Here is a 22,496-nt window from a genome sequence, read left to right as displayed (position 1 = left end):
TATCTCAACCTGGTGGCTGATAAAAAGTCGAAGTATTAGAGTACAGTAAGCTGTCCTGCGCCGCTTACTCTTGTCCACAGTAGTTTGCAGTCAGATTCGTTTTGGGCATTCCTAGACCAAATATATCTGCTTGTCGCTATGAACACTCTTCTTTCTCCTGGGAAGGATCCTACGATCCAAATGTTAAAGATATCCATACTTGCTACTTTGTATTTCAATCTACTCTCACGTCTTAATACTGTATTACGTGAGAATGACTGCTTTCTTGGACAGCAGTGAGTTTAAAATATTTCAGCGAGCAGCTGGACAGATTCCTACTGAAATTTTAATATTCTCGCTCTCAAAACTTGATCTCCACCAATTTTAGTAATTAGTTTATGAGAAGTCTCGTTTTGTTCTACAAATATGATAGACTAAACGGCCTAAGAACATTCTATCAGTGTCATCCGAATGGCCAATTTCTGCTTGACGTATCCATAGCAACTCGACAAGCCTCAGCCAAGAATGCAGACTTCTCCTTCGGCTCTGGAGGTTAGTGATAAGTATTTTTTTGAATTTTTTCCCATCATTGTCACTAAAATTAACGGCATAAAAGGGGAAAAAATGGCTCTGAGCACTATGGGGCTTAACATCTGAGGTCATCAGTCCCCTAGAACTTAGAACTACTTAAACCTAACTAACTAAGGACATCACACACATCCATGCTCGAGGCAGGATTCGAACCTGCGACCGTAGCAGCAGCGGATCGAAGCACCTAGAACCGCTCGAAAGGAAAATAGTATACTGTGCTAAAAGTGTTAGTCTCATACTGAGTAATAAAAAAAACGTAATTAATCATATGTTTTAGTGAAGTATTCACTACTGGCTGCCCAGTCATAAGGTATGGATATTAAAGTAACTGTCTTATTTCGCCAAACTTACTTTTGCACTTGAGAAAAATTGCATAAAGTGACATTATTGAAATAAAATTATACTTGTATATATTTGTGTTTGACTGATCTTTCTGTAAGACTAATGAAAGTTGCGGACAATGGAAATAAAGGTGAGTTGCTCTTGTTACAGACAGAAGAGGCAACCTCCAAAGCAGCTGCCCTGCAGATTGGTCTCTGGCCGTTTTCAGTCTGAATAACTCTCTCTTCGTTGGGACTTCTGTAGTGTCACCGCCAGACACCACACTTGCTAGGTGGTAGCCTTTAAATCGGCCGCAGTCCGTTAGTATACGTCGGACCCGCGTGTCGCCACTATCAGTGATTGCAGACCGAGCGCCACCACACGGCAGGTCTAGAGAGACTTCCTAGCACTCGCCCCACTTGTACAGCCGACTTTGCTAGCGATGGTTCACTGACAAATTACGCTCTCATTTGCTGAGACAATAGTTAGCATAGCCTTCAGCTACGTCATTTGCTACGACCTAGCAAGGCGGCATTATCACATGCTATTTATCTTGTGATGCATGTACCGTCAGACTGATGTTCACCAATTATGGATTAAAGTTAAGTATTCCAGAAGCTACGTACTGTTTTTACTAGTCTCAACTCCTTTAACTGTTCCAGACCTCACGCCAGCCTGCGTGAGATTAAACGCGTGCCTTTCGGCTATCTCATAGTGGCTTGGCTGTCTTGCCAAGTCACAACATGAAACTTCACCAGCCGTGTGTCACGTTAACCGGCCCGCTGGGCGAGCTGCACGGAGCAGTAAACAGCCCTCGCGCCCGGCCGCGCAGCTGCCACCAGGCTCTCAGCCACGTGTGCTGTGCAGGCAAGCAAATGCAGTGCTAAAATCACGCCTGCGGGGTGCTACTCGGCATTCGCGTGAGAATTGCCAGTCACGCCAAGCTATTTGCTTTTTCTGTAATAAAAAAAGGACATGTTCAGAGTGTTTGCCAGAAAAAGCTCAGATCGGACACTCACAACCATTCCAGGCCCTTTGCTTCGCGCCGAATTCGAACCAAGGATACTCAGGCTCGTGAAACTTCGCCCATGGAAATTCATGTAGTTCATTCCACTCTGCCCAGTGCCACTCTCTCTAACAGTGGCTGTGTTTGTCCCACAAATAGTGTGCATTGACATCGCCGGAAATCCCGTCAAGTTGCAAGTGATTATGTACCAGTGTCAGTTCACGTTGCACGAGACAGTCGCTCTTGTCGTCAGCAGGACAATAAACTTTTTGTAACCTTGGACATTAATGGCAAAGTGATACCATTCCAGCTCGATACCGGAGCTGCAGTTTCAGTGATCAATCAAGACACGTACAAACAGCAGGGCACACCTCTGTTGCTTGCCGCAAATGTTAAGTTAACTAGTTATTCAGGTCAAGATATCCCAGTGTTAGGACAGTGCAGCCTTCTTGCAACAGACAAAGGACAAACAAAACTTGTGTCATTTTACTTCCTTCGTTCTTCTTCTGCAGTGAGCATGTTTGGTTTCGATTTATTTCAGTTGTTTAACTTGTCTATAGTAAATCAGGTACTATCAGTGAACCAGACTGTGCCTTCAGACAGTGTTTCTCGTCTATGTGAAGAATTTGCAGACATTTTTGCACCGGGCCTTGGTTGCGCTACAAACTATAAAGCACATTTGGAACTGAAAGTAAATGCGCAACCGAAATTTTTCAGAGCGCACAATGTTCCTCACGCATTGCGTGATGAGGTCGCAAAAACATTACACGATTTGGAATCACCAGGTGTAATTGAATGTATGCAGGCATCACCCTTAGTAATTTTGCCAAAACCTTCCAGGAAATTGAGACTTTGTGTGGACTTCAAGGCAACAGTGAATCCACAACTAGTGATTGCAACTTTTCCTTTATCCCGCCCGGAAGATCTTTTTGACAAACTGTGCCCGGGTAGATATTTTTCGAAGTTGGACGTAGCAGATGCATACTTGCAAATACTGGTGGACGAAGAATCCCAGCGCGTTTTGGTGGTTTACACGCATCTTGGTTTGTATCGATTCAAACGACTGCCATTTGGGTGTGCATCCACCCCTGCATTGTTTCAGCACTATCTACAAACTGTTTGTGCGTCGGTCCCTACTGCAGCAAACAATTTGGACGATATTGTGATCTCCGGAAAGACGGAAGAAGAACATTTAGCCAATCTCAGAACATTATTTCAGGTCTTGCAACAAAATGGTCTTCGCTTGCGGAAGGACAAATGTGTGTTTTTTGCTCGTGACTTGCCCTACCTGGGACATGTACTCAATGCCCAAGGCATACATCCTAGTCCCGAGCACCTCCGTGGCATACAAGACTTGCCTTCGCCTCAGAATTTGAAGCAGCTACAGAGTGTGCTGGGAAAAATTAATTATTATCACCGTTATATCCCACACACCTCTTCCATTTCAGCTCCGCTTCATCGCTTACGCCGTAAAGGTGTTTCGTTCGTCTGGACGACGGAATGCGAACGCGCCTTTCTCCAGTTGAAATCGGCGTTGCTTTCCAATACTTGCCTTACGCCATTCGATCCCCAGAAGCCCCTTTTGTTGATGGTGGATGCATCGGATTTCGGGATCGGTGCTGTGCTTACGCACAAAGATGGATCGCACGATCGCCCTTTTGCCTTTGTGTCCAAATTGCTCTCGTCTGTGCAAAGAAATTATTCACAGATCGAGAAAGAAGCATTGGCTCTCGTATTTGGTGTTACAAAGTTTCATGATTTCTTGTATGGTCGTCACTTTACCATCATCACAGACCACAAACCTTTTGACATCGCTTTTTCATCCGAACAAGCCTGTACCTCCACGTACAGCGCAGAAATTCATTCGCTGGTCTATTTTCCTCTCGCAGTACCGCTACGATATCTTGTATCGGTCCACTGCTAAGCACGGCAACGCCGATGCGTTGTCCCATTTGTCTGTTGCTGAGGATAGAGCATTCGATTCCTCCTAACTTGCTTGCATGTTCATTGATTCGGCAACCGATGACGTGGTCGAATCCTTTCCGATTGATTTCGTCGTGTAGCTACTGCCACAGCTGCCGACCCTGTCCTTGCTACCGTTCTGCGATTTGTTGCTACGCAATGGCCCTTGCCAAAGTCATGGATCGGGGATCCGTTGGTTCGCCGATTTTTTGCTCACCAGGTGAGACTTTTTGTACGACGTGGTGTTTTGCTGTTGCGTTCTGATAATGATCAGTCCAGGGTCGTGGTACCACGTTCGTTACAGTCCTCTGTCTTACAGCTTCTCCACCAAGGACATTGGGGTATAATGAGAACGAAACAACTTGCTCGTCGGCACTGTACTTGGTTCGGAATCGATGCCGCGATTACGAATATGTGCTCTTCTTGCATCGTGTGTGCCGAACAACAATCAGCCCCACCGCGGAAATTCTTTGCATGGCCAAAAGCCACTTCCCCTTGGCAACGCTTGCACATCGATTTTGCTGGTCCATTCTGGAATGCTCGATGGTTGGTTGTGGTAGATTCATTCAGTAATTTTCCTTTTGTTGTCCGGATGTCTTCCACGATGTCATCTGCCACCATTCAAGGGTTATCTGGAAGGTCTTCCACAGACTATTGTTTCCGACAATGGCACACAATTCATGTCTGCAGAATTTCAGTCATTCTGCAAGGCCAATGGTATTCAACATCTGACGTCCGCGCCGTTTTCGCCACAGTCAAACAGTGCCGCTGAACGATTGGTCAGGACTTTCAAGTCACAGATGTTGAAGTTAAAAGAGTCGCATTCTCGGGAGGACACGTTGTTGCTCTTTTTGTCCTCGTATCGCTCTCAGCCCCTAGATGGTCGCTCGCCGGCTGAGTTGCTCCACGGTCGTCATCATCGAACCTTGATGTCTTTGCTACATCCGCCGCATCAGGTTCCTGCGCAACGGCAGACACATGCTTTTGCTCCAGGCGACGTTGTCTACTATCGTCACTACCGCGGTTCACGGCGTTGACTCGAAGGGCGCATTCTTCGCTGCCTCGGACGCGCTATGTATCTGGTTTTGGGGGCCTCTGGTGAGGTGCGCCGGCATCTCAACCAGCTGCGCCTCTGTCGTCGCATGGGATCTGCCGCTCGCCGTCTGCTTTCAGCGACGGTGCCGTCCGGTCAGCGCCCTGGGGACCCATCTACTGGCTCGCCTCAGCCCCAGGTGTTACCGACGCTGCCTTCCATTTTTCCCCATGGCGAGGCGCCGCCGCCACCGCCGCCGCCGCCTGTTCTCCCGCCGGCGACGCCCGCAGTGGACGCGTCGCTGCAACCGCCGGGCGCCTCCCTGGGTCACGCGCTGCCGATCGCTTCCCGTGACCGGATGTCCTCCGACATGGAACTCTTGCCCGCTCCGGACCATATGTCGTCTTCGCCCGTCGGGTGCCCCGACCCGATGGAGGTCGACCCTTCGGCCCCTCCTGTCTCTCTGCGGGCGCATATACCGCATGTTGGCGTGCACCCTGGAGCAGGTTTTCAGGCGTTTCCTAGCTCCCTGCAGTCCGAATGGCAGGGTGCGGGTGGCACAGCCTCGCCTGTTGTTAGGCTCCTCACCTCGCCGCACACGTCAACATTGGGTCCTCCCCACGGCGGGCGGAAGCCTTATGCCACAACCGTACGCCAACTTGCGGGGGAGGAATGTGGTGTCACCGCCAGACACCACACTTGCTAGGTGGTAGCCTTTAAATCGGCCGCGGTCCGTTAGTATACGTCGGACCCGCGTGTCGCCACTATCAGTGATTGCAGACCGAGCGCCGCCACACGGCAGGTCTAGAGAGACTTCCTAGCACCCGCCCCAGTTGTACAACCGACTTTGCTAGCGATGGTTCACTGACAAAATACGCTCTCATTTGCCGAGACGATAGTTTAGCATAGCCTTCAATTTGTCATTTGCTACGACCTAGCAAGGCGCCATTATCAGTTACTATTGATATTGTGAATCATGTACCGTCCAGACCGACGTTCACCATTAATGGATTAAAGTTAAGTATTCCACCAGCTACGTCCTTTTTTCTAAATTCTAATTTCCTTGTCCTGTTCCAGGCCTCACGCCAGCCTGCGTGAGCTAAAACGCGTGCCTTTCGGCCTCCTTCTAGTAACACGGTGTTGGCTCTCCTGCCAACCAAAACAACGTCCTTACAGAGTTTATGAACCTGTCGACAGTATAAAGAAATATTTCTCAGAAAGACATATTCGACATAAAGAAAAGTCAAAACATACTTCGTTGAAACTGAAAGAAGGGCATCAACATGCATAGTGCAAGAAGAGTTCCATCTTTAAACGGCGCTGAGAGAGTGGATAGTTGGAAAAAATACACTGATGGCCTCTACTAGTCGGAGGAAGCTTCTGATAAAGTGACAGAAGAAATGAGAATCGACTAGGAAGACGTAGCGGATCCAGTGTTAGAGGTAGAGTCTGACATAAAATTGGAAATGTGCACCCAAGTAAGGCAGTGAGATAGGTATGGTAACATTTCTACAGTATTTGTGAAATCAGTGAACAAAGAACTATTCAAGATGGTCTGTAAAATGTACGAGGGCTTTCGGAAAGTAAAGTCCCATCGGCCGCAAATGGAAACCACGGTGGAAATAAAAAAAATGTTTTATTTGCAACAGTTAGCTACACTTTCCAGCTATTTGATTACATAGTCACCGCTCCGACTGAAACATCTGAAACAGCATTGTACCAACTTCCCAATACCCTCATCATAGAAGACAGCCGCCCATGCTTTCTACCAACTCTCTACGCTGAACTACAGCTTTTTGTTTGTGCCAAAATGTTGTCTTCGTAACCAGTGGCTGGTGTGCGCAAAGATGAAAATCCGAAGGAGCCAAGACGGGACTGCATGGTGGGTGATCAAACACTTCCCATCGAAAACGCTGCAGGAGCGTCCTCATTGGCCTTGCAGTGTGCAGCCAATAGTTGTCATGAAGACAGTTACGTTGTGTGGGATGCATGAAATCAGGCGAAATCGCTCACATGCTACAGGGACCACCAGGAAATCCGCCTCGAAACATGAGGGGGTCTGGTGGCTGGGGACCATTGGAACCTCCTTCATCTTGGAGGTCTTCTTTTTGTACTTCTTCTCCCGGGATGATTTTGACGTTTGCAGGAGCTTATATAGCATAGTTTCAGGGACAGAGAAGGAATGCGAAGCCCTATGACAAGTAACCTGTGGCTTCTTCTGCCATTGGCTGATATCCAGTTGCAGATCAGCAGAATCCTGGGAGGGAAGTGTCCAGTGGGACCCTTCCTGGTGAGAGGTCACAGAGTAGGATGTTGCTTCTCAATCTGGGGGGTTGGGGATCGATGTCCCAGGTAGGGGGGGGGGAGGGGAGTCAATGTTCCCAAAGGGGGTGTGGGGGAAACAGCAGGAGGAGGGTACCAACCACCAGGCGTGCAGTGCTAGTCGAGCAACCCTAAGGGCCTAATATGTAAGGCATGAAGGATGGGGATACTGTCGCTAGAGAGGTTGACCTTGCTGTAGGTGTAGCAAACGACATCGTCATACATACAGGATAGAAACAATCACATTTATTCTTGACGTTCAGATACGCGAGTCGATCAACAGACTAGTGTTCTTGGATTGTGCAGTTCGTTGAATATGGAGAATTTTGTTCCTCTCAGTTGACATAGATGTGGGGAAGAGCACAAAGAGTGAAGGTGTGTAACGGATGTACTCAATACCTACAACCAGAGCTGGCATTGCAATGCCAACACATGTGTCCGACTCTCATTTACTTGCATCAGATAGGGAACACAGGGTTTCACATCCGACTGGATCATCAAGACCTTGAATTTTCAAGGAACTAGTCACTTTCAAAGGGCAAGATGAAGATTGCAGTATCAACCCTATTGTCCTTTTGTGCCCACTGGACACGATCTACAAAATGTACACTCCATTGCTTCATATTGGCCCATGAGGAGGACGTCACGATGATACACTGTGGGGGGATGACAATTACAGGAATGCCAAAACCAGCTTGTCACAGGCGAGCAGCGCCCACAACTGAACAGAGGATGCCGTTTTAATCAAGTGGTTCAAATCGCTCTGAGCACTATGGGACTCAACTTCTGAGGCCATTAGTCCCCTAGAACTTAGAACTAGTTAAACCTAACTAACCTAAGTGCACCACACACATCCATGCCCGAGGCACGATTCGAACCTGCGACCGTAGCGGTCTCGTGGTTCCAGACTGCAGCGCCTAGAACCGCACGGCCACTTCGGCCGGCCGTTTTAATCAGACATGAACCACTTTTCATTTTAGAAATCCCTTTTACTTACCCAAACCTGTCCTTAAAATGATCAACAAAGAATAATGGCTTTGTGGCCAAAAGGAGTGCCTGTCGGTCCTTGAGGAAACTGATTACTGTGGGGAGTACGACTCTATATGTCTCTTAGCCCTACATTACTGCCACAGCATAGCCAGGGAAAGAAAGTTCGAGGGGACATATCTCACTGCCTTGTACTAATCCTGAGACTTAAAATGTTTCTTTTATCTCGCCCACATAACGACTCTGCAAGAAATATAGGTATTATTGAGAAAGAGGCTGCTGGGCCATGCAACGCAGAATAGACGGTGCTCCTGGCGATTCACCTGGTCTCACCACCTAGAGGCCAGAACGACTTGATAAGCAGTAACAGAGATGTTCGCAGTCATACAGTTAGCCGAGTGAAGCCTGTACACATTCTCATGACGTGCTGGGAACGCTTCTGAGATAGACTACGGATTGCTGTACAGACGTAATGGCTTTACTGATGCCGTGTGAGGACTAACGGACTTCCCAGTATTATTATTCTGTCATACCATTTGTTCACACTCGCCATTCACACCATAACGTTTTCTCACACACGCCATCAAACCTTGTTCACTTTTGTTTACTTTTTGTTAAGTGCTTGTTTAACTGTAAGTTATTGGAGCTGTGCCCGTTGGTACACAGGAAAGCGTACAACAGTTTCCATCATCACGTTTCCAATCACTCCCCTGTAACCAGTCGTAGTCGTAATATTTTTGCTTGGATTTACAGAGACTAGGCAAAAATATGGAAACACCAAAAAGAGAACATACACTACTGGCCATTAAAATTGCTACACCACGAACATGACGTGCTACAGACGCGAAATTTAACCGACAGGAAGAAGATGCCGTGATATGCAAATGATTAGCTTTTCAGAGCATTCACACAATACTGGCGCCGGTGACGACACCTACAACGTGCTGACATGAGAAAAGTTTCCAACCGATTTCTCATACACAAACAGCAGTTGTCCGGCGTTGCCTGGTGAAACGTTGTTGTGATGCCTCTTGTAAGGAGGAGAAATGCGTACCATCACGTTTCCGACTTTGATAAAGGTCAGATTGTAGCCTATCGCAATTGCGGTTTATCGTATCGCGACATTGCTGTTCGCGTCGGTCGAGATCCAATGACTGTTAGCGGAATATGGAATTGGTGGGTTCAGGAGGGTAATACGGAACGTCGTGCTGAATCCCAACGGCGTCGTATCACTAGCAGTCGAGATGACAGGCATATTATCTGCATGGCTGTAATGGATCGTGTAGCCACGTCTCGATCCCCGAGTCAATAGATGGGGACGTTTGCAAGACAACAACCATCTGCACGAACAGTTCGACGACGTTTCCAGCAGCATGGACTATCAGCTCGTAGACCATGGCTGCGGTTACCCCTGACGCTGCATCACAGACAGGAGCGCCTGCGATGGTGTACTCAACGAGGAACCTAGGTGCGCGAATGGCAAAACGTCATTTATTCGGATGAATCCAGGTGATGTTTACTGTATCATGATGGTCACATCCGTGTTTGGCGACATCGCGGTGAACGCACATAGGAAGCGTGTATTCGTCATCGCCATACTGGCGTCTCGGTCACCTCTTGTTCGCACTGACGGCACTTTAAACAGTAGACGTTACATTTCAGATGTGTTACGACCCGTGGCTCTACCCTTCATTCGATCCCTGCAAAACCCTACATTTCAGCAGGATAATGCACGACCACATGTTGCAGGTTCTGTACGGGCTATTCTGGATACAGAAAATGTTCCCCTGCAGCCCTGGCCAGCACATTTTCCAGATCTCTCACCAATTGAAAACGTCTGGTCAACGGTGGCCGAGCAACTGGCTCGTCACAATACGGCAGTCACTACTCTTGATGAACTGTGGTATCGTGTTGAAGCGTCATGAGCAGCTGTACCTGTAAACGCCATCCAAGCTCTGTTTGACTCAATGGCCAGGCGTATCAAGGCCGTTATTACGGCCAGAGGTGGTTGTTCTGGGTACTGATTTGTCAGGATCTATGCACCCAAATTGCGTGAAAATGTAAGCACATGTCAGTTCTAGTATAATATATTTGTCCAATGAATACCCGTTTATCATTTGCATTTCTTCCTGGTGTAGCAATTTTATTGGCCAGTAGTGTATTATCATATCTAATAATTCGGTGGAAGCCGGTAGCAAACAAAACAGCTTCTAGTCGTCATGGAATGAATAAATACACGTCCTATATGGTTTTGAACGGAATTTTATACTTATATTGTCTCAAAACAGTGGCCAGTTCAGATAAAAATGATGGTGGATAGCGAACATTCATCTTCGTCCAAAGTAGGCCACAAAAGTTCAATAATATTGATATCAGTTGACTGTGGTGGCCAGGGAGATTCGACAATTCGTTCTTGTGCTGAAAAAACCAGTCCTGCACGATGCGATCTGTGAGAATAGCAGCCTTGTATTCTTGGAACACAGCACAACCATTGTGTTCAAATGGTTCAAATGGCTCTGAGCACTATGGGACTCAACATCTGAGGTCATCAGTCCCCTAGAACTTAGTACTTAAACCTAACTAACCTAAGGACATCACACACATCCATGCCCGAGCCAGGATTCGAACCTGCGACCGTAGCAGTCACGCGGTTCCGGACTGAAGTGCCTAGAACCGCACGGCCACCGCGGCCGGTCAACCATTGGGTTACAAACATTAGACCTGATCAGCCTAAATGGTCACTGGGCAATAATGAGACTTCGCAGAGTAACCATGGGGTCCATGGAATACCACAGAATGGCTGCCCAAATCATCGCCGAACCCCAACCGTATTTGACTCTTGGGACGTAAACTCTGCTAGAAGTTGGAAACCGTTTGAAACAAGACTCATCTTACCAAATTAGTTTGTTCCATTGCTCCACAGTCTAGGTTTTGTGGCTTCGGCATTTGAAGCACTGAAGAGCGGTTTTCGAAATCCAGCTCGCTCTGCAATTCCGTTTTTCTGAAACTGCCTTCGTGTTGTTTTGGCGCTGGCAGGGTTCGCGGATGCGACATACAGTTCTGCAGTGACTTGTAGCTGTCGCCCTCTTATTTTTCGTGACAATCCTCTTCAATGACCGTTCGTCACGATGCTACACACACTTTTGTCAGCGTTGTGGCTTGGTGGATGGTTTTATGCTATCCCTGTATGTGGGTTAAATATTCGATAGGGTGCCTCTTGAAACACCAAACGCTTCGGCTACCTTAGCACCCACGAACGAGCACCAACAATTTGCCCACGTTCGAATACACTTACTTCCGACAAAACACAGTCATAACTACAGAAAACAATGTTCTGACGACGACTGGCACTTGCAACGAATTCAGGGCATCGCACAGTTGCTGCTCGTACTCAAATACAACAGCGCAACCAGCAGGCTTCACTAGCATCTGCGTTTATGTTCGGGCATGCATTTCTCGCTGTGTTTTCGTATTTATCTTCAACCTCTGTGTATCTTTTTTGTTTACTGCCGCTAAAGGCCCACTAGCGACGTCCAGGACAATTAAAAGCAAATCAGTTCCAAGAGCTATGAGCTGCTACTGTTGCCACTTGTTCTTTGTGGAGTCGACTAGAAGTGTTGATATTTTTAAAAATATCGCGAAATCAGATGTATGGGATATTTAAAAAAAAATCAGTACTCGATATATCGGAAACTATTCTGTTTTATCGATATATCGAATGAAAAAGTCGACGTACCAGATTATAAAAATATCGGGTGCATATTGTAAATATATTGCCGATTTTAGAGGTGTGTACGCCGGTCGGTGTTCTAGGCGTTTCAGTCTGGAACCGCGCGACCGCTACGGTCGCACGTTCGAATCCTGCCTCGGACATGGATGTGTGTGATGTCCTTAGGTTAGTTATGTGTAAGTAGTTCTAAGTTCTAGGGGACTGGTGACCTTAGATGTTAAGTCCCATAGTGCTCAGAGCTATTTTTTTTAAGCTGTGTACATTTAAATATTGTTTTATTATTAGACATTCTGTACATCAACAAGCTAGCAGCCTGCTTATCGCCCATAGAGCAAGGATTGAAAGTAAAACGATGCACGTTCACGCTCGACGATAACCAATTTGCTAACAATGGTAGCTGCAGCGTCTTACGTCGCTGAAGTGTCCTCTCCGGGATGCTACAAGCTTGAGCGATAAATTTGAAGACACGTGAGTTGCCCAATCATCACGGTCTCCCTTTCGACCTAAATGATAATATCCAGAGGAAAGGCAAGCCAATACGTCTGGTATCACTTCGCTTGCAGGAGCTGCCGAAAGGGGACGTGGTACGCCTTCCAACCGCCTTTGGGGACCCACTCCATATTTTCTTTTAGGGTTTTCTCCCTTAGCCTTCATCCCTCCCGAGACCAACCCCAAGGCAATGCTGTGTTAAGGTAATTAGAGAAAGAAAAGGAATGGTAACTGAGGAGAGGGTAGGGAATACGATATATAGGATATAGGATATAAGACGCGTCGTTGTGAGGCACACTTTGTCTGGCTCCTCTCTGCTGAGACCTGCCCGGCTAGGTTGTACCTGCCAGTAGGTAGGCTACCGCCGATATAGCTCTCAGCTTCCTTGGAGCACACAAACTCTCCAGCCCACACGGACAGTGCTACGATAAGGCGGTGCCTCATGTAAGTTGCACAATAAAAGGTGTCCGATGGGTGCGTTGTTAGGTTTCGTCACATACGGGATTAGTCCGGTACACTTCATGTCGACTTCCCTGTTTTTTGATTTTTGCTAGTACCAACGAACTAGCAATCATAGTGTCAAAATTGTGTGATGAGGTTAAGCGTTGCAGTTTCTGTTGGTAGAGCCGAGCGCCGACCGCATGAGCATTTCCCCTCATATGTCGCCGCCCACCGCAAAGATCAATATTGTCATTTACAGTTTTGTTCGTCACTTTCAGCAACTGTTTTTCAATAATGCCGATGTGAAGAAATAGCACACTATTGTGATATTTCTCCACACTGGAAATCTTGTTATTCCATTCCCCCCCCCCAGTGTAATCGGACTTTTTTTGTGCCACCTATACTTGCTTCAAAAAGCCAAAGAGAAAGGTTGGACGTGATGAAAGCTCAAAAAGTAGTAAGACTCCTTCACACAGTGAAAGTAAAATTATATTCTGTTTAAAAAGAACAATTGCAAATATTTTCCGAAAGTGACGAAAAAATATAATAGAAAAAAATAAAAATATCGGTTACCAATAGTGTCACAGAAGAACCACAGAAGCGCAGAAGAAGCTGTGGTGTAGTGGTTACGATATTAGACTGTTGCATGGAGGGTCGTGAGCTCAAAACTCACCTGAACTGTAAAATTTTTATTTCCTTATTCGGTTCGAGGACATTCTAGAAGTATCCACAAATATGAAGAGTAATTGTACTGGAATGTTCTGTAACTGTATATACAGTGTGTGATTCAAAAGTTTCAAGACTTAGAACTAGAGATTTATTGGACATTTAAGTACAGCGGACTAAAATTCTTCAAAATATGATCCTTCAGCATCAACACAGCGCTGCCAGCGCGTCTTCCACTGTTCGTAGCCCTTCTGGAACGCCTCGGTCGTCATGCTGTCAAGGGCTTTCGTCGAAGCCTGCTGTGTGGCGTCGATGGAGTCATATCGCTTCCCTTTTAGGCCTGTCTTGATTCGGGGGAAGAGGAAAAAGTCACTTGGAGCCATGTCGGGGCTGTAGGGTGGCTGCGGCAGTGTTGTCACGTTGAACATGACCAAAACTTAGTCGGCGGCGCGCGATGTGTGAGCTGGCGCGTTGTCGTGGTGGAGAATCCAATCGTCCTTGATCGCCGGGAGGGCGAACTCGATCCCTCAAGCGGCAGAACCCTCACACTAAGACGACGGTCAGTGTTTAAAAGTTCCCGCACTCTCTCCACATGTTGATCCGTTTGGTTTGGTGATGGCCCCCCAGAGCGGGCGTTATATTCAACATTCCCGCGGCCATCTTTGAAAAGTTTGTACCACATGAAAACCATTGCACAGGATATGGCTTCTTCTTTAAAGGTCCCTTGAATCATACCGAGAGTCTCTGTGGCGGTTTTGTTCAGTCGCACGTAAAACTTAATCGCATACTGCTGCTCCAAGTGCTGCTCCATTTCCACCTCTCCCACTTATCAATCGAGGTCAATGACACGCATTCACACTGCAAGCGATGCGCACTCTCTAGGGTTCCGGATGCAACTGACGCAGCGTCAGTTCGTTCCCTGAGACCCCCCCCCCCACCTACTTCCCCCACCAGGAGGAATTGGTCAGCGAGTGCTTCCCTACTCAGAAAGGAATCAGTCTTGAAACTTCTGGATCACACCTTGTATACCGTATTTGTTCTGGCCGGAGGCAGTTCGGTTCGTGCTCCTGTATGTGCAGGTGCTGAATAAACCCTCGTTAAGTGATAGTGTTCGTCGTTCATTTAATTACACCTTCTTCTACGTTACATTATTACCATTTCGATATCGATATATCACTGAAAATAAAAGCCAGCGTATATAGATGTATTTTGGAAAGAACAACGATCTATCGATATTTTATCTGTGGCTCTAGAGTGGAGTACAGAGACAGGTCCTGACCTTGAGGCAGCGCGCGCGCTCGTGCATGACGAGGGAGACGGCGACGGGCGGCGGCCTGGCCCTCTGCCTGTGGTGCTGGTGCTGGTCGGCGACGCGGCGCAGCGTCCGCAGGCACGAGGCTCGACCGCCCGGGGAAGACGGCGGCGCCACTTCGCTGCTGGCTGCAACACCAGACGGAACGATTTGAAGTGGAATGATCATATAAAATTAATTGTTGGTAAGGCGGGTGCCAGGTTGAGTTTCATTGGGATGGTCCTTAGAAAACGTAGTCGATCAACAATCCACCTATACTTGAGTATTGATCATCAGTGTGGGATCCGTACCAGGTCGGGTTGACAGAGGAGATAGGGAAGAACCAAAGAAGAGCGGCGCGTCTCGTCACAGGGTTATTTGGTAAGCGTGATGGCGTTACGGAGATGTTCAGCAAACTCAAGTGGCAGACTCTGCAAGAGAGGCGCTCTGCATCGCGGTGTAGCTTGCTGTCCAGGTTTCGAGAGGGTGCGTTTCTGGATGAGGTGTCGAATATATTGCTTCCCCCTACTTATACCTCCCGAGGAGATCACGAATGTAAAATTAAAGAGATTCGAGCGCGCACGGAGGCTTTCTAGCAGTCGTTCTTCCCGCGTACCATACGTGACTGGAACAGGAAAGGGAGGTAATGACAGTGGCACGTAAAGTGCCCTCTGCCACACACCGTTGGGTGGCTTGCGGAGTATAAATGTAGATGTAGATGTAGGTACGTACCGTCAATCATGGTTACTTGGACCCTGGCAGGTTACTTGAATCAGTTACGTTAAAGTGATTGAAGCCGTTTCTGGAAGCAGCTTACTGAAATACTCGACTAGTTCTCAGTTCATCCACGAGGTAGCGGCACTCGGCAGGCAACTGCACACTCCATGTGTTTCCACGACTTTCTGTTACAGTTTAGTGGAGGCTATGTTCATGGTATAACATACACTCTGTGATCAAAAGTACCTGGACATCCCCAAAAACATATGTGTTTCATATCAGGTGCATTGTGCTGCCATCCAGCGACCTTAGTAGTCATTAGACATCGTGAGAGAGCAGAATGGACGGAACTCAAGGACTTCGAACGTGATCAGGTGATTCGGTCTCACTTGTGTCATACTTCCGAACGTGAGATTTCCACACTCCTAAACATCCCTAGGTCCAGTGTTTCCGATGTGATAGTGAAATGGAAACGTGAAGGGACACATATAGCACAAAAGCATACAGGACGACCTCGTCTGTTGACTGACAAAGACCGTCAACAGTTGAAGAGGGTCGTAATGTGTAATAGGCAGACACCTATCCAGACTATCACACAGGAATTGCATACTGCATCAGGATCAGCTGCAACAAAATTACTACACCAAGAAGAAATGCAGATGATAAACGGGTATTCATTGGTCAAATATATTATACAGTACTAGAACTGACATGTGATTACATTTTCACGCAATTTGGGTGCATAGATCCTGAGAAATCAGTACCCACAACAACCACCTCTGGCCGTAATAACGGCCAGAGGTCAAAAATTGGTCATTGGGTCAAACAGAGCTTGGATGGCGTGTACAGGTACAGCTGCCCATGCAGCTTCAACACGATAACAGAGTTCATCAAGAGTAGTGACTGGCGTATTGTGACGAGCCAGTTGCTCGGCCACCATTGACCAGATGTTTCCAATTGGTGAGAGATCTGGAGAATGTGCTGGCCAGGGCAGCAGACGAACATTTTCTGTATCCAGAAAGGCCCGTACAGGACCTGCAACATGCGGTCGTGCATTATTCTGCTGAAATGTAGAGTTTCGCAGGGATCGAATGAAGGGTAGAGCCATGGGTCGCCAAACTTGGATACGACCATCATGATACTGTAAACAGAACCTGGATTCACCCGAAAAAATGACGTTTTGCCATTCGTGCAACCAGGCTCGTCGTTGAGTACACCATTGCAGGCGCTCCTGTCTGTGATGCAGCGCCAAGGGTAACCGCAGCCATGGTCTCCGAGCTGATAGTCCATGCTGCTGAAACGTCGTCGAACTGTTGGTGCATATGGTTGTTTTCTTGCAAACGTCCCCATCTGTTGACTCAGGGATCGAGACGTGGCTGCACGATCCGTTACAGCCATGCGGATAAGGTGTCTGTCATCTCGACTGCTAGTGATACGAGGCCGTTTGGATCCAGCACGGCGTTTCGTATTACCCTCCTGTACCCACCGATTCCATATTCTGCTAACAGTCATTGGATCTCGACCAACGCGAGCAGCAGTGTCGCGATACGATAAACCGCGTTCGCGATAGGCTACAATCCGACCTTTATCAAAGTCGGATACGTGATGGCACGCATTTCTCCTCCTTACACGAGGTATCACAACAACGTTTCACCAGGCAACGCTGGTCAACTGCTGTGTGTGCATGAGAAATTGGTTGGAAACTTTCCTCATGTAAGCACGTTGTAGGTGTCGCCACCGGCGACAACCATGTGTGAATACTCTGAAAAACCAATCATTTTCGTATCACAGCATCTTCGTCCTGTCGGTTAAATTTCGCGTCTGTAGCACGTCATCTTCTTGGCGTAGCAATTTTAATGGCCGGTAGTGTACTATGACAGTTAGGCGGGAGGTGAAAAAACTTGGATACCATGGTCGAGAGGCTGTTCGTAAGCTACACATCACGCCGGTAAATGCCTAATGACACCTCGCTTGGTGTAAAGAGCGTGAACATTGGACGATTGAACATTGGAAAAACGTTGTGTGGAGTGACGAATCACGGTACACAATGTGGCGATCCGATGTCAGGGTATGAGTGTGGCGAATGCCCAGTACACGTAATCTGCCAGCGTGTGTAGTGCGAACAGTAAAATTCGGAGGCGGTGGTGTTGTGGTGTGGTCGTGTTTTTCATCGAGGGGGCTTGCACTCCTTGTTGTTTTGCGTGGCACTATCACAGCACAGGCCTACATGGATGTTTTAAGCATCTTCTTGCTTCCCACTGTTGAAGAGCAATTCTGGGATGGCGATTGCATCTTTCAACACGATCGAGCACCTGTTCATAATGCACGGCCTGTGGTGGAGTGGTTACACGGCAAGAACATCCCTGTAATGGACTGGCCTGCACAAAGTCCTGACCTGAAACATATAGAACTTCATTGGGATGTTTTGGAACGCCGTGTTCGCGCCAGACCTCACCGACCTACGTCGTTACCTCTCCTCAGTGCAGCACTCAGTGAATAATGGCCTGCCATTCCCCAAGAAACCTTCCAGCACCTGATTGAACATATGGCTGTGAGAGTGGAAGCTCTCATTAAGGCTAAGAGTGGGCTAACACCATACTGAATTCCAGCATTACCGATGGACGGCGCCACGAACTTGTAACTCATTTTCAGCCTGGTGTCTGGCTACTTCTGATCACATAGTGTATGTACAGTTTTTATTGTTTACAACTTCTTAGTCCAAAGTGCGAAGAATCCACGTTCTGAATGCAGTAAATGCACAGTTTTATTCTTTGAACATTACTTTATGTAATTTCTGTGTGAATGATTAACTACAAGTTCCCTTTAAAAAGTTATTCATCAAAGTGTATGCAGGTGTACTGATAACCAAATAAAAGGGATTTTGGATCCATGACCGGCTTGGGTCCAAGTAACCCTTAGGTACGTATATTCTTCATTTACATCAAAATAAAACACTTGTTATTGGTTGTGAGAAGCTATTTTCAGTTGGTACCTAACACAAATTGTGTTTGAAATATTTTAGGTTCTTCCTTTACAGGGTTTAAGGTTCATTGAGCTGATTATATACACAAGATTGCCTGAGAAACTCAAGTACAATGATTTCGCACATCAATAAATGGAAAAATACTTACATTCTTGAGTAAAACCTTAAAAACGTCAAACAAAACGAGGGCAGAAAAGGGAAGAATAATACCAAGAAATCGAAGAAACCATCAAGACAAGTCGACATTGAGTCAACACCAGAAGACGTCGATGATTTCAACCTCCTAGCAGCATAAAGTGATTCCAGTTTGTTTAACAGTGAGAATCAAACGTGTGACCTGAGAGACATTCATTTGCCATCTAGCAGTAGGCCTATAGATGAACAAGGGCACCAAAAAGAGTAGTCTTAGACATTGCAAGAAGGGAGCACTGTTATCATTTTATGGCGGAATATTGTATTCCCTGTGGATGACAAACGAGTAGTCGTGGCGTGTATGTATAAAACAAAAAATTCTGGAAGTGGCCTGAACAAAAGGTTATTCTACACTACATAAGGCGCGATATTAAGGAGAAGGTTAACCCTACAAAACTAGTGAAGGGGGGTAGGACGTCAAACGGGCCGACTTGGAGCAGGAGAGGCACCACAGGACATTTTATTTTCCACTGTCTATACTTTTACAAATAAATTCATAAAACTTTGAAAGCATGATCAGGAAGGACTCAGGATCCATACTCATAGTAGTGGAAGCTCAAAAACGTAACAAAATACATTTTTTTACATGTGAAATTTCATCATTTTTTTCACTTACTACTGGCTGCATTTGTTGCTATAGGTACACTTTTCTTCCTAAGTAAGAGAGATTCTTCGATGAATTTTGCACAGCATAGAAACTATAGTTACATGTGTATGAAACTCTAGAGTTTAATTAATTTATGAAAAAATGAATGAACTGTTACATTTTAAACTTCTTGTTTAGAAAAAACTCAAATTTTATAGTTAATTATCTCAATTTTTACCACAGTTTTTAATAGGTTTGGAAAATTCTAGTTTCATACACCTGTAAGCATTGCTTATATGCTGTGCAAAATTCATCGAAGAATCTCTCTTACTTTGGAAGAAAAGTGTACCTACAGAAACAAATGCAGCTGGTAGTAAGTGAAAAAATGATGAAATTTCACATGTAAAAAAAGTATTTTGCTACGTTTTTGAACTTCCACTGCTATGAGTGTGAGTCCTCAATCCTTCCTGGTCATGCTGACAAAGTTTTATGCATTTATTTGTAAAAGTATAGACAGTAGAAATTAAAATATCCTGTGGTGCCTCTCCTGCTCCAAGTCGGCCCGTTTGACGTCCTACCCCCCTTAAAAGCAGCTTACTTTCTGTTCCATCAATCAAAGACATGTTTAGAGTTGGTTAAGGTTCAGTAATTTGGCTCAAAACTCTACTTTTTCATTGTTTTATTGTGTTGCTAAAAGAGTTCCGATTAAAATTATCTTGTAAATGCTCGTCTAGTTATAGAGTAAACATCCTTTTTAGTAGTTGAACCCAACACATGTTTACAATGCATTTGCACACGAAAATAGACTATGGGTTCAAGCAACTGAACCTAAGAACTACGTGAACATAATTTTCTTTCATTTTTTAATAATCGTAAAATGCAAAGAAAGGTAATAACTCTCACAATTAGTAAGTATAGAAGTCATAGATTAAGAACAATACAATTACGAGTATCAGTTTTTTTATAATTATGGTTTTACAAGGACATGTATCAGAAATATAGTAAACTGGGTCCAAGTAACCCTTGTTTATGGTTCTTCCTGTTTTGGATACCAGTCTTGTAAAACTAAATGAGAACAATTTAACAATTTCATTGTTGTTTTTTCATTTCAACACTGCTGCGGTTACAGCTCTACAGCAACTTTCAAGTGATTCATCATTATGCAATATCAATAGTTACCGTAGCCTAGCACTAAATCACTTCAAAACTGCTATAGTGCGGAAAGTGTAAAGCACTCAACAGAATATAAGTTAACAGTCAAGTGACCAAAGTTTAATCATTTAAGAAATTTTAACACTGCAGCGCGTCAGCAATCGTGAATAATTTAATGATTATATAGAATCCGCCTCGACAGCAAATAGAAACTGGATGTTGACCTAGATTTCGGCGCGGATAACCATGCCTTCTTCGGAACACACTAAAACTACAAACTGCCTAAAGAGGCATGGTTCAACATTAATATAGAACGCCCAAAAGGGCGAAAGACTCGTGTAAAATGCAAAGTAAATGGTACGTGTGTACCATGTCAATAGCTGTGCTTGCCTCAAACGTCAGAAGCGTGCTTCCTCGCCGCAGCCAACGTTCGGTGGGCCGCGGGCTGTCAGGTAAACTGAGGTGGCGCTGGCAGCTAGGCTGTGAGAATGTCGGAAAGGAACGCGCATGCGCAAACTGAGAAATCGTCTTCTTCCTTGTGATTGGCATAAAATGTGTTACGAAAGTGATCCGATGACAGGGTTGAAGGCGCAAGAAGTTATTGTGTATGTTTGTATAATGTTCTAGCTCGAGGACGATTTTGTAGAACTATAGAACGTGGATAGGCTGAAACTATATACGTGGGATAGCAAATTCCACGGATGGTCAAAACGCATGCACGCAGGACAGACAAAATACCATCACCTAGAAGCAGGCTAAAAATATTTGGGATGAATAACCCATTTTTCAATTACTTGTGGTCGGTGATAGTATTTGATGACTACGCTTGGATAAGCGTGTAAAGTTACTATATTAAATTCTAAGCGCTATTGACCAGAAAAGGGTCAAATTAGTATGACAGGCTTAATGTAATTGGGTGAAGGACGTACAACGTCGCCTTCATCGCCTTTAAATCTAATGATCGGCAGAGGTCATTTTGAATGCTGCTATCGGATATGAACCAAAATAGTGTAAAAAGAGCCTAAAGCTTAACTAGTTTCTTAAATGCAGGTACTTGGGGTACTGAATCATAAAGATTAATCAAGTGAGGTCTGTGAACGCATATAGCGTGGAACAGACAAACTACCTTTATGTTCTAATAGCTGTTGACGTGAAAGGTCAAATAATGTAACGGGCTTAATATACATGTGTGAAAGGACGAACAATGTCGCTTTCATCGCCCTTTTTATCTATTGACCGACAGAGGTCAAGTGATTAGTGCTATCAGGTGTTACCTGAATGGTATGCAAAGTTATGTGTATACAGGGTGAGTCACCTAACGTTACCGCTGGATATATTTCGTGATCCACATCTAATACTGACGATCCGATTCCACAGACCAAACGTGAGGAGAGGGGCTAGTGTAATTGGTTGATACAAACCGTACAAAAATGCACGGAAGTATGTTTTTTAACACAAACCTACGGTTTTTTAAATGGAACCCCGTTAGTTTTGTTAGCACATCTAAACATATAAACAAATATGTAATCAGTGCCGTTTGTTGCATTGTAAAATGTTAATTACATCCGGAGATATTGTAACTTAAAGTTGACGTTTAAGTACCACTCCTCCGCTGTTCGATCTGTGGAATGGGTTCGTCAGTATTTGATGTGGTTTACGAAATATATCCAAGGGTAGCGTTAGGTGACTCACCCTGTATATGTGAAGAGACGTACGACGTCAGTTCAACGTTTTTAAAAAAAGTTAAGGATTAATTTCCTAATTTTAAGCCAGGGCTCGGACTTGGAATGAATATGATTAAAAACATCCTTGCATCACCATATTCAACTTCGATAATTATAACAAAGTGGGAATGGCTATTTGGACCATATTAGAAATATTGGAGCTTGTAAGAACTGAGGATACTGTGAACATGTACAAGAATCACTCATTATAAGGCGTTAAATGAAAGAAAAAAGCTTGTGTATTGTATTAGTGTGACCACGTTTGTAAGGGCAGCTGTCATAACTAAAATTAAGGGAACCTAGAGCGTGACTAAACGAATTGAC

General features: G+C 45.5%; 1 protein-coding gene across 1 annotated transcript in view; it reads right to left on the bottom strand.

The window, feature by feature from the left end:
• LOC126474214 (gastrin/cholecystokinin type B receptor-like) overlaps positions 1-22,496 on the bottom strand; it is a 374,680-nt gene that overhangs the window by 160,721 nt on the left and 191,463 nt on the right. Inside the window, exon 3 of the mRNA XM_050101678.1 lies at positions 14,807-14,967. Coding sequence (XP_049957635.1) covers positions 14,807-14,967 — 161 coding nt within the window. The remainder of the gene's footprint in view (positions 1-14,806; positions 14,968-22,496) is intronic.

The sequence above is a fragment of the Schistocerca serialis genome, chromosome 4, assembly GCF_023864345.2.
Source record: "Schistocerca serialis cubense isolate TAMUIC-IGC-003099 chromosome 4, iqSchSeri2.2, whole genome shotgun sequence".
Lineage (NCBI taxonomy): Eukaryota > Metazoa > Arthropoda > Insecta > Orthoptera > Acrididae > Schistocerca > Schistocerca serialis.
This window is presented reverse-complemented; position numbering and strand designations above follow the sequence as displayed.